The 11,260-nt window shown below is 37.9% G+C and overlaps 1 protein-coding gene across 1 annotated transcript; it reads right to left on the reverse strand.

The window, feature by feature from the left end:
- Window positions 1-9,393: 9,393 nt before the first annotated feature.
- On the reverse strand, window positions 9,394-10,531 carry LOC122068245 (probable protein phosphatase 2C 55). Its single transcript, XM_042632113.1, has 3 exons — window positions 10,300-10,531; window positions 9,855-10,199; window positions 9,394-9,730 (listed from the first exon to the last, which is right to left on the reverse strand). The coding sequence occupies exons 1-2, from the start codon at window positions 10,389-10,391 to the stop codon at window positions 9,869-9,871; spliced, it is 423 nt and encodes a 140-aa protein (XP_042488047.1). The 5' UTR covers window positions 10,392-10,531; the 3' UTR covers window positions 9,394-9,730; window positions 9,855-9,868.
- Window positions 10,532-11,260: the final 729 nt, after the last annotated feature.

Below are 11,260 nucleotides of genomic sequence, written 5' to 3' on the forward strand. Positions count from 1 at the left end.
CCCCCCCCCCCCCCCTTTTCTTTTGGGGTTCAGTTTTCCATTGTTTCTTATGGAGGAATTATGAGGGAGAATCCTCTTATTTGAGCTACTAATGAAAATCCTTTGGATCGAAATTTCCATTTGGATCTGAACTTGTTTTTCGTAAATTTTTGTTTTGATGAAAAGGTACAACTCTTGGTCTCCATAGAAAATAAGTAATTGAGAGTCGAAGTCACTGGCACTGGAAGAATTGTAATATCATGTTGCTACTTTGTTCATTGCTTTTTAAATGACAGTCCAGATATAAATCATCACTGGAGACAAATCTTTGAAGTGGCAATGAACAGTGTTGGCCAAAATTCTCATTTCAGTTGGGTTGATTTTGTCACATATCTTGCGCTTCACTCTTTCATGAACCAGAACATGGTTTGGCTGTGCCAGGGCAGCTTGATTGTAACTGGGATTTGATCTCTTGTATGTGTCTAATACAGGATTTCACCTCTATGATTTTGTTTGTGACCAGGATTACTCAATGCAAAAAGCACTCTTTTATTAGATACTTGCTTGTGTGAGTTGCTAATGGCCTTCATTGTAGGTATCTATCACTAATCTAATGGAAAATTCCTTCTCTCTGAAAATGATTTTGGAAATTTCTGCTTGTTTAGTTTTGTAAAGGTCTGTATTACAGCAGAATGTATTATGCTCAAAGATTTCATTTTCACCTTTTGAGATGCTGCTCTCTCTAAATATGGAATTTCGTTGTGGGAATGCTAATACATTGTCCACCTCCTTCATTGTTTCAAAATGGCTGTGAAAGAATTTGTTTTAGTTGACCCAATTAGTTTTATTTTTCAAGTTGGTTCTGTAGGAAACTCAGAAGATAAATCAATTGAGTTCTGCATGTATTGAGTTTTAATTTCTTATAGGCTTAATGACCAGTCTCGTCTGTATCGAGTTTCCTGCATATCAATTAAAACATCTGAAATCTAAACTTAACTTTTAACCAGTTGAAGAGAGGAAGAAAACAAAGAAAAGGTGGGAAAATGATGAGTTCTATGTTCCAAAACATTTCTTTTTTCATCTTCTCTTTTTTCTTAGTCTCCGTTTTGCTTCTCCCCAACTCTCTCTCTCTCTCAATGCTGTTTGCATCTAATTGTTTTCTTGAATAATGTATTCCCTTATTTAGATACAATGTTGCAAACTTATCTATCTTGGGTTCATGTTTGGTTTCAGGCCAATGGTTTTCTTTTTATATTTTTTATTATGAGTGAATTTTTTATTTTTACTGCACCCCTTGCCGTGTTTCCTATTTCTTCCTCCATACTTGTTTCCCCATTGAATGCATGATTTTTTACTGCCAATCTGTTTATGACATCCAAAATCTTTCTGTGTTTTTAGTGGGACCTCTAGTTCAAAACCGAAAACCCCTAACTGGTAAGGTAAGGGATTTATTATAGTTGATACTTTAAATTTTTTTCTATTTTTGTGCTGCTGTTTTCTATTTCGTAATAAAATTATTGTAAAAATACTGAATTGGTGAAACTCAGTGATGTAGTTATACAAAGGAGGGTTGGGAATATCTTATAATTTTGCAATATTTTTATATTAGGGAAGTAGATACGTAGGTTTATTTAGTTTCTTTTCTGTAGTAGTTTCCTACTTGATTACAGTTCGTATTTTATGTAGACAATTAGAAGTTTTCCTTATTTAAATAGCTATGTTACCTCTCAAGACTTTGGAGATGCAAATCTGCAACCAGAGTCGTCGATTGTTCTGTCTTCTTCTTCTGTTCTTTCCTTTTATCTTCCCCGCCTCTCAGGTACTGGCCTTCTTTGTCCTCCTTTTATTTTCTTCTTCGTTCTTGCTATTGTTCTTGTCTGTCCTTTATTTTTCCTCTGACTAGCGATACATTTGGTTGGACTACTTGTTGCTGAATTAGTTTCTGTTAGCGTTATTGTTGGGTGTTTAACATAGATCTGCGGAATCGACTTACCAGTTCAGATTTGTTGAACCCTTGGGTGTGAACCCCTCCTCCCTAGGCGATTGAGATCCTAGGTCATCCTTCCTGTGATATATTCTATTAAAAGTTGTAGTCAAAACTCAGGGACTGCTACTGTTTCTACCATAGATGTCACGGCACCTAGGAGAACCAAGGCGGTTGAGGGGGAAAATTTTAAGGTGACACCAGCAAGGCGCCAGTTTAGGTAATGCTGCCTGGACACTTGACAAATATAGTTTCTACTGCAACCAATTTGCAGGGTTAAGTCACTCAACCAGTGGTTTCTGTCATCGTCTCTCTTGAAAGGGTTGATGTATGTGACCTTTTCCCTTGAATTTTCGACCACTCTATGGTGGCGTAAGGGAGTTCTCACCTTGGTTCTGCGTTTGGTTTCCAACTCATCTTGTTTCTATCCATGGGTATAGGGAGGTTGAAATAGGCGGCTTTTTCCTACTTATTGCAATTAAAGACCCATTTTGTTAAATGGCATTTTTTCCCTTGGTTTCATAACTCAATTCTACTTTTCCTCCTTTTGTAGTATGTTCCAGTTTTTACCCTTCTTTCTTAAACTATCACCCTTTATCCTTATTTCTATTTACCTACCAAGAATGGTCCACATGAGGACCATCACATTATTAAAACTGGATTCCTGTCATTTGGATGGGCCAATAGCAACCTATAGTCGGTTATTGAACCCTAGGTGGCATCACTCGGATGCTAATTAATAGCATTTCTTGAGCCCCATCCCGCCTTTTCTCATTGCATCAGGCTTTTGAGTTTGATATGTTTGGGTAAATATTAGTGGGCTCCCCTCCCCCTTCTTTTTTTTTTTTTAATTCTTTTGAACTTTGCTTTTATCTGTATGTGAGGGTATGGTTTCTACACTAGTGAGTTATTCTCTCCCAACCCTGGCGTTTGAAAGCAGGTTACCAAGTTACCATGCAGATCAGTTATTTTATTAATTCTTCTTGTTGTTGGTGTTGACATATTGAAATTAAGTTACAACTCTTGAGTGGAGAAACACTATGCATATATTTTTGTTACTGATTTCATTAATAACAGATGTAGCATGGAAACCCACCATAATTACAGTCTTGACCGGTAGACCTATCAATTCACAATATATGCAATCTGATTGAATTTTTGAACCGCCTAGTAGTTCAAAATCCATTGACTGGCTGCAGGTTGTTCAATCTGTCAGTGAAGCCATTTGAACCAGATGGTTAAACATTTTACTACCATATCATATACATATCTATCTATTTTTGGGTTGAAATATAATATCATAAATATTTGAATACCAGTATTTCTTTTGATAACTTATTAGATACCAATGTTAACTAATTTTTTGTTAGCATATAGATGTAACTTCAACAACTAAGCTCATCAAGCTTTTCCATAACTGCCTTGGGTTGGGCTTTGCTTAATATATTATGATATTAGTACATTAACATCTTATTAGAAGGTAAACTGGGTTAAAAACCTACAGATCAGAAGGTGACAATATGGAGCACCATCAAATTGAGTGTTGTGCTTGATGCCAACATGACATTCAACAATATGAATGGTTGAATATCTTTAGCCACTAAGGATTGATGCAGCTAAGCATGATGTATTCAATCATTTATGGTTTTCCGCTTGGTTTCTCTCATAAGGTGATTTATTGCTGATTGGAAAAAACAGAGATGAACCCAGTTGTACCATTTACAGAAAACTACATTGCTGTTGATATATGAAAAACATGGCAAATCTACTGCATAGTGTCATCTGGTTCGCATGGTTCTGTAACATAACTTTTCTACTCCATACCCCCCCCCCCAACATGTGCTTATTGATTAAGATTTAGGTTTCAGTCAGTTGATTTGGTTTCATCATACATCAGAGAAATATAGATGCTCCTCTCACCTGGTGAATGAAAGGAACTCAAATTGGTTTTTTAATAGACTATCCACCCTCAGTATAGTTTTGAATTTGCACAAGAAAAGTGGGTCCCTATCATTTTTTCTGGTTCCCACTTCGGAGATCCTCCAATCCAGGATCACTGTTCTCGGTATTGTGTGCTTACATTCACTAAGCCAATCTTATAAATATCATGACTTCTTCTAACCCTTCATTATCATGTTTGATGATTGATATATTAGGGTAGGGGTGAAAATTTCATTTTGGGAAATGATGTCACCATCTTCTTCTTCTTCTTCTGTGTCCTCCTCTCTCCAATTGGTGACCACATGTCATCATTGTTGTCATCGGCGTCGTCTCTCTTTCTCTCTGTCAGGTTCACACTGGCAGTTACCATATTTACAGTGTGGTTTCAGGTTCTTGGATTTAGGGTTTTTTATGTCAGGTTTCAGGCGATTTTGCCAGTGTGGAGGATAAAAAGATGCAGGATTTTATCATTTTAAGATTGGATAAGTGCTAATATGGAGCCTGGAACAAAGGGTTACAGGTCTCCAGTGGTATCCTCTTTGCCTTTCAGATGAACGCAAAAGAGGGTAGTGAAACAACTTCATGGCATATGATTGCAAAATGAGATTGGGCCATCAGGGGTAAGTTTATGGAGCCCCTTTGGGCAGACATGTTAGAGCCGTTTGGATAGCCTACCTCTCCTTGTACAGGTAATTTGATTTATTTGGGTAGTTACTGTTGATCATTATTTGATTTAAGGTGGGAGCCATTGTGAATGTAACAAGGTTCCTGAGCTAAGAATGAGATGATGACCTCTCTCATTTATTTCTGAAATAAAACCTCCTTTTTTGGGTTCCTTACTGGGACCACCATGGCATGTGAAGCTGTCAGTGCCCACCTCTCTCTCTCTCTCTCTCTCTCTCTCTCTCTCTTACTGGTGAATGAGGTGTCAGGTGAGGTGTGTTTATAGTGTACCACAGTTTTTGTCAATGTTACGGTTGCTTCTGCATCCAGTGTGGTACTAGTAGTACACTATTAATTGGGTTTCTTCACTCACAGTTGGGACCACTTAGTGAGTTGCAATGTGGAAGTCCGATAGTGACCGTCTCATCAGCGCACTCATTTGTGGTAAATTAGAGACAGAGAGAAATAGAACAGTCACAGCTGCCTCAAAGTAAGGGCGTGAGAGGAAGGAGGTCCAGTAAATGTTGCCAGACCCTTGTATTGATCAAAGATCCCAATTGGTAAGCAAATGAAGAGGAGAATCTGAAATTGGTTGCCTCTAATTTGAAATAGGGAAAAAAGGCTGCTATCACTGCCCTGGTACCGATTCTTTTATACCCTTTTCACATTATAAATTATGGGGACCCCTACATTGACTCTCTGCTATTCTGATCATGTGGGCTCCTTGGATGATATCATTTTTTTATCTGTTATTGGTGTAGTGTATAAATTCTTTTTTTGACATTGTCCTTTTAAGGGAACCCTTATTTTATAGGCTGGGATCTTATCTTTAGCGGTGATCGCCTAGGTCTTATATGTGTCCAAGCGGTGATCTAATGGCTCTCGGCGCAACGCTTCTGTTTTGGTCGATAGAAGCACAGCCGTTGGATCATCGCTTGAACAAGTGTCGATTGTCCATGTTGCTATGGATTGAAATGGGCCATCATCGCTCAAGAGGAGGAGCCAGATCCCCCTACCATCAGCATCTGTATTCTCTCGAGAGGGAGCTTTAGCAATGTCCAGTTTAAGGTCTGGAGCAAGGTAAACTTCTGAACCGGCTTTGACCCATTATGGACTGGGACTGGATATTTTTATGCGAAGGGAGATGATTTGTGTGGGTAGGAGACTGTTCTGGTTAGTTCAGCTGGCTTTTGTTAAGTGTAAAGCATTAACACTTTAAATCACCAAACACAGCTTTGAGCTGAGGGGTTCACTGCAAGTTTCCAATGAAGTAGTTGTTATTAGGCTACAGAAAAAATCCGCCATTACTTCCCCTTTGTTTTTTGTTCCCTCCTTTCTCTGTGGGAATTACAAGCCCTTAACTTCTATTTCCTCAGGGTTTAATGTGTAGCAATTGTTTGCTGCAACCTGTCTAGCGAGTAATGGCATACTAATCACATGGTCAATTCTGCTGGTCCCCTACAAGATAAGTGATTGGGACCTTTCCTTTACTCCTTCCAAGCTGGGAAAAAAGGGGGGTCCACAAGGCCTTAACCAAACATTGTCCTAGGCAACTTGAAGCCCATAATCATATTTGCTGCAATATGAGTGATGTTTAGGTTCTTAACAATAATCCATTTTATAGATGATATCAAAGAGCTGTCATGGGTTATTACTGACCCTTCAGATAAATTGTCTTGCTAAGGCTCTGTTTGTTTTGATGTAAAATGGGCAGCAATGCAAAGAAGGTAAAAAGGGTGTAAAAATTCTTGACTCAGGAGTTTTTTCTCTCGTCGATACTAAAACTGAAGGACGGATTTTTCCTGCACCTACAGTGAGTTTAGTATAAGAGTGATCAGGGAAGGGTGAGGAGCGACGAGGTTTCTGAACCCTTGGATCAAGTGGTGAATCTCACGGGAACTTTGTCCAAAAGGGAATGTTAAAAGTAGAAATGTTGGGTCAACATTGCCCAAATAATGTTAAAAAATATAGACGAAATTTATAAGAAATAATTAAAAAAATCCCAGAGAAAAAAACCCCTTACTTTATTGCTACTTCCACAAGTCTCATGTCTAAACAAACACAATTTACTGAAAAATTGTCAATAACTTTATGAGGTGGTCGGTCCATGCAAGCCACTTTCAGAAGGTTCTGCCAGCCATTAATTCTTTCTTAAGAGGTGACTTGTGGTCCCATACCTCCTTTATATACAGGTCAGGCCTTCATCAACTACGAAGATTTGTTTGTAGGGGCAAGCAGATTGGAGGAGTGATATATCCAAGAAGTAATAAGTTGGCAGCTGATCTGTTTTTTGGTAGGAAGATTTACCAGATGTTCTGCTAAAGGTCTTATCTGATTGTTTATCCTTTTCGTGCTTTGGGATCCATAAAAGGCCAGGGAACAGCAAAAGGGCATTGGTTCCCACTTATTAATAACTATTAGTCTACTTAATATTATATCAAAAAAGGTAGGGGTAAGAATAAGTGGCTCAAACCTTTCCTGGACTTTCGCTAAAGCTCAATTGCCTAGTAATTTGCCATTGAGCTATTCATCCTCTCCATTCATTTCACTAAAACAGCTCTGCCAATAAACCAATCATGGCCCCACAATAATATGATCAAATCATTCAAGTTGAACTTTAAACTGAATTAAGCATAAGCCCTCCACAAGAGGTTCATGATAGGGGTGAAACAAGGCCGGGTTCGAATGGGTTTCTTAAACCTCAACCCAAACCTAAGTCCCCAAAACTCATTCTAGGCCCATCCCAGCAGGCTCAGGCCCAACCTTACAATGCTCAAGGTTGGGCCAGATTGACCCTAGTTGGTCCTGTATTTTCTTTTGTTATTATTTTTTTTACAAAGGGCCACAAATATTAAGTCTATATTTACCAAAGTGGGGTGAGGAGATGTTAAGACTATGGCCAACCCTTTTCCACCTCTAATCCATAAATTTAAGGTAAAATAAGGCTGTCAATTTAGTTATAAGATAGACCTTTTAATCACCTGTCATCACCACATCTCCCATAAAATTGGACAGGTCAAATTTGGCTGAATTCTTCATGATTGCTACTGTATCTAAAGTTCATATCAATACATGTCAGGAGACACAAAAGACTACATATGTAAAGAAAATGAAGGAAATAGTTTGGTTATTTGGTCATCTTAGCTCAATAGGTAAGAGTATGTGGCTTGTGTATCACATGATATGGGTTGAAGTTTTATAGGCAACTTGTGTAACACATGACGTGGGCCTAAGGGAATGAGAACACTATTACTAAACACAAAAATGGATTAGGGTTACAATCGGGTTGGGCTTGCGTCTCAACTCAGGCCCAACCCAACCCTGATCAGAGTTGGGTCGGGCTAGGCCGGGTTGACCCTCATAACCGGGTTAGATATGTTTGGGGCTTAGGGCGAGCTAGGGCGGGTTTGGACCGTCAAGGCCAGACTTACACCCCTAGTTCCCGTGATGGAAAGGAAATCTTCATAGATAAATTTGACCACTAAGACCATTCCATTGGGTTTTGTTTCACTGGAAAACTTATGGGAGCTTTCTCTCTTATCAACTAGGTGATAGAATAGGGGAAAAAGAAAGCTACCTGATTGCGTCGTTTTGAACACTTGAAATTATCGCTCTGCCCTTATGAAATCGAAAAATAGCTTCCATATTGATGCGATCTTGTGCGAACTCTCATTGTGCAGGGATCACTTGGCTAGGTAGTGATCTCTTGCCCATAGAATAAACTTTTTAGGTAAACAATCTCTCCTTTGAGACGAACAACATCTGCTTCTTCGTGTCCATCCCATCCCTTCACTGCAATACCACCCTCACCCCATTGCCGGCGCAATCCCATCTCCCCTGCCCCCACTTGTGCTTACTGATATCTGCATGGGTTATAGGTGGCATGCATGCAGCCAGCCAATTAGATTCTAGTGACCCAAATGTATGCCTTATTTGGAGTGAAAATTTTTATCCGTCCCATTAAAGTTATTTCATGAGGGCACACATATATTCCATCCAATTTTTACAAACTCCAATTACTATTCATTAGGCATGGAAAAATATTGCCATCGCTATTGATAGTATTAACGATGGGATTTTTTCCCCATTGCTAAAAGCCATCGCTATTGCCATCTTTTGTTATAGCATAGTGTGGAGATACCTTCTATGCAGGCGAAAAAAAAAAATGAAATTCTCAAACAAATTTTGAAGCTCCATCCTAACACATGATTTTGTTGGACTTGAATGGAATCAAGATGAGACTGAAAAATGGCAATAACAACAAGTCAATGACATCTAAGTTGAGTAAAAAACGTGGGGGTTATATCAGGGCTTGTAGAAAGCAAAGAAGCAGGGGTGGACGCACATAGAAGTATGGATGGATTTTCAGGAGGTGGGTAGACTGGCTAATGTAGGGGAACAAGCAAGGGATGGCCGTGGAAGATTTTTACTTTCTTAATTAAGACATTTTTATTTTAGTGAAATCCTTTAATTGTATATGTGCTATGAAAAAAAATAACAAGGTTAATTCTATAGCCCATAGGATTGATTATTGGGGAGGTGGTAGACTGGCTGATGCAAGGAACAAGCAAGGGATGGCCATGGGAGATTTTTACTTTACTTTATGATATTTCTATTTTAGTGAAGTATAGCAAGGTGATTTCTATAGCCCATAGGTGGGAAGGCAAAAATTGAGAGGCTATTGATCTTAGCGACGGATGATGTTGTGAACTATTTATTTGGTTAATATTTAGTTGTTTTATTCTCATTAAAATTTTTTTTGTCTTATGGTAGAGTTACAAAATATATATTTCTGCCACTAAAAAAGAATAGAAACACTTAGGGAATGCAAAATATATATTTTCAAATTGTAGCTTCTTTTTTTCCATTTCTCAACAAATTTTTTTTTCCCCAATTCATTCTTAGGAACAAAAGAATCAACCAGTAGTAACAAATGGATTTATAATCCTTTTTTGTTCCTAAGAAAAAAAAATAGGGAGAAATACAGAAATAGAATAAAATAGGGAGAAATACAGAAATAGAAATGTTATTATGCAAACCCCTAGTGATCCCCAGTCGAAAAGGGCAATTGAATCTGCGCTGTTGTGTTTGTGACCTGTGGACGATTCTATCCCCTCTTATCACCATGAATCCACTGTCTCCAACATTTGCACAATGCAAGCTCTGTATAACCATAGATTAATTAATAAAAAATTGAGAGATTAGAATAGAATGTAAGAAGAGGGATTTATTAAATGTGGCTAATTAATTAAGAGAAAATACAGAAAAAAGGAAAGAGAACACTTACATTATCCTCTTCTCTCAAAGGTACGATACAAGCAGTGGAAGACCTTGGGCTTTTGTTTTAGAGTAAGCTTCGTTTAACACAGACAATGGATTAACAGAGCCTCTGGATAGTTCTTTAACTTTCATTGCAGAATTCAACATAAGTTCTCCAGCGTATTCTCCGGCGTCGATACCCTTGGCCCAACCACTGACCTCATCAGCCACACCAAAAACCTGTTCGCAGTCACAGATGAAATGTGAATCCTCCCCTTGAGGACATGACCCATTCTCTTTTGGTAAGGAACAGCAATCCATAATTAGTTTCACGCTTCTCTTCCCAGCTGATTTCAAGATTCCATCTTCATCTCTGCATTACGATTCATTAATATGAAGCTTGATTAACATATATTACAAGGAAAGGAAAGAAAAGATTGTTGGAGAGAGAGAGAGAGAAATATAAAACTTACCGTAGAAGAAGAGGGAAGAGTTTGATAGTATCTGCAATTGATTCAGAGCCGCAGAAACGAGGAATCTTTGCTGGTCTTTTCATATCAGACATTGTTTTTCAACCGTGATTGTTAAACTGAAGCTGCGAAGAGTTAATTTCAAGAATGAAACCCTAAAAAATCGCTCAAAAGAGGAGAAAGTAGAGATCGGATTTCTTCTTTTTCAGACCAAACCCAAACAAGAAGAAAGTTACTAAATTTTGTTTTTTTGGTAAAAGAAAGTTACTAAGGCTATGTACTCTAACGATTCTGTTTTTTCAACATGATTTTGGGTCTAGCACACTTTTTTGCATTTCTATTTTTTTGGAGTGATTCTGCATCTTAAATGTTGTATGGTAATCGCAAAAAAAAAATGATTTTATAACCTGAAAGAAACAGAAACATGTATGGTTCGTACTTAACAGAATCGTTTCTGTTAGAAACCAATATTTACATAAAGTGCCATCTTCACCATGGGTGCCAAAGTTGTGATTTTTAAATAAAATCTAAGGATAGTCAATGGTTTTTTAATAAATTCTAAGTTTCCAACATGGTTGTTTGAGTCCCACTTCCTTCGCCGTCTGCATATGTATCACCAAATACCATACATAGTTCTGGCCATTGTGGTAATCCGTGCTTCTTAAATCGTGCCCAAGTAGATGAAGACAAACTCATATGAATTTGCCACCATCAAGAAGATTCAATTCAAAATTAGTTAATAAAAGGGTTAAAAATTGGGTACGATATCAACAAAATTCTCCATCTTCCTCTGAAAATCAGATTCATTAAGTTTATTTGGAAATATTTATGAAAGATCAAGGAAAAATTATTATCACTTTTCTATACTTGTCCTTAATTTACTCAAACTCTTCCAATCTAAATTTCTTTTCTGATTCCTCAATAAATAAAGTAAATTTTTATCTCTGCTTCCCCCTGATAATTC

The sequence above is a fragment of the Macadamia integrifolia genome, unplaced genomic scaffold (assembly GCF_013358625.1).
Source record: "Macadamia integrifolia cultivar HAES 741 unplaced genomic scaffold, SCU_Mint_v3 scaffold362, whole genome shotgun sequence".
Taxonomy (NCBI): Eukaryota; Viridiplantae; Streptophyta; class Magnoliopsida; order Proteales; family Proteaceae; genus Macadamia; species Macadamia integrifolia.

What these genes read in the sequence shown, in the direction of transcription:
- LOC122068245 (XM_042632113.1), bottom strand. Translation starts at nt 10,391, where the DNA reads ATGTCTGATATGAAAAGACCAGCAAAGATTCCTCGTTTCTGCGGCTCT. An exon ending in CTCTTCCCTCTTCTTCTACG is followed by an intron (nt 10,200 to 10,299) that starts GTAAGTTTTATA and finishes ATCGTAATGCAG; the next exon opens with AGATGAAGATGGAATCTTGA.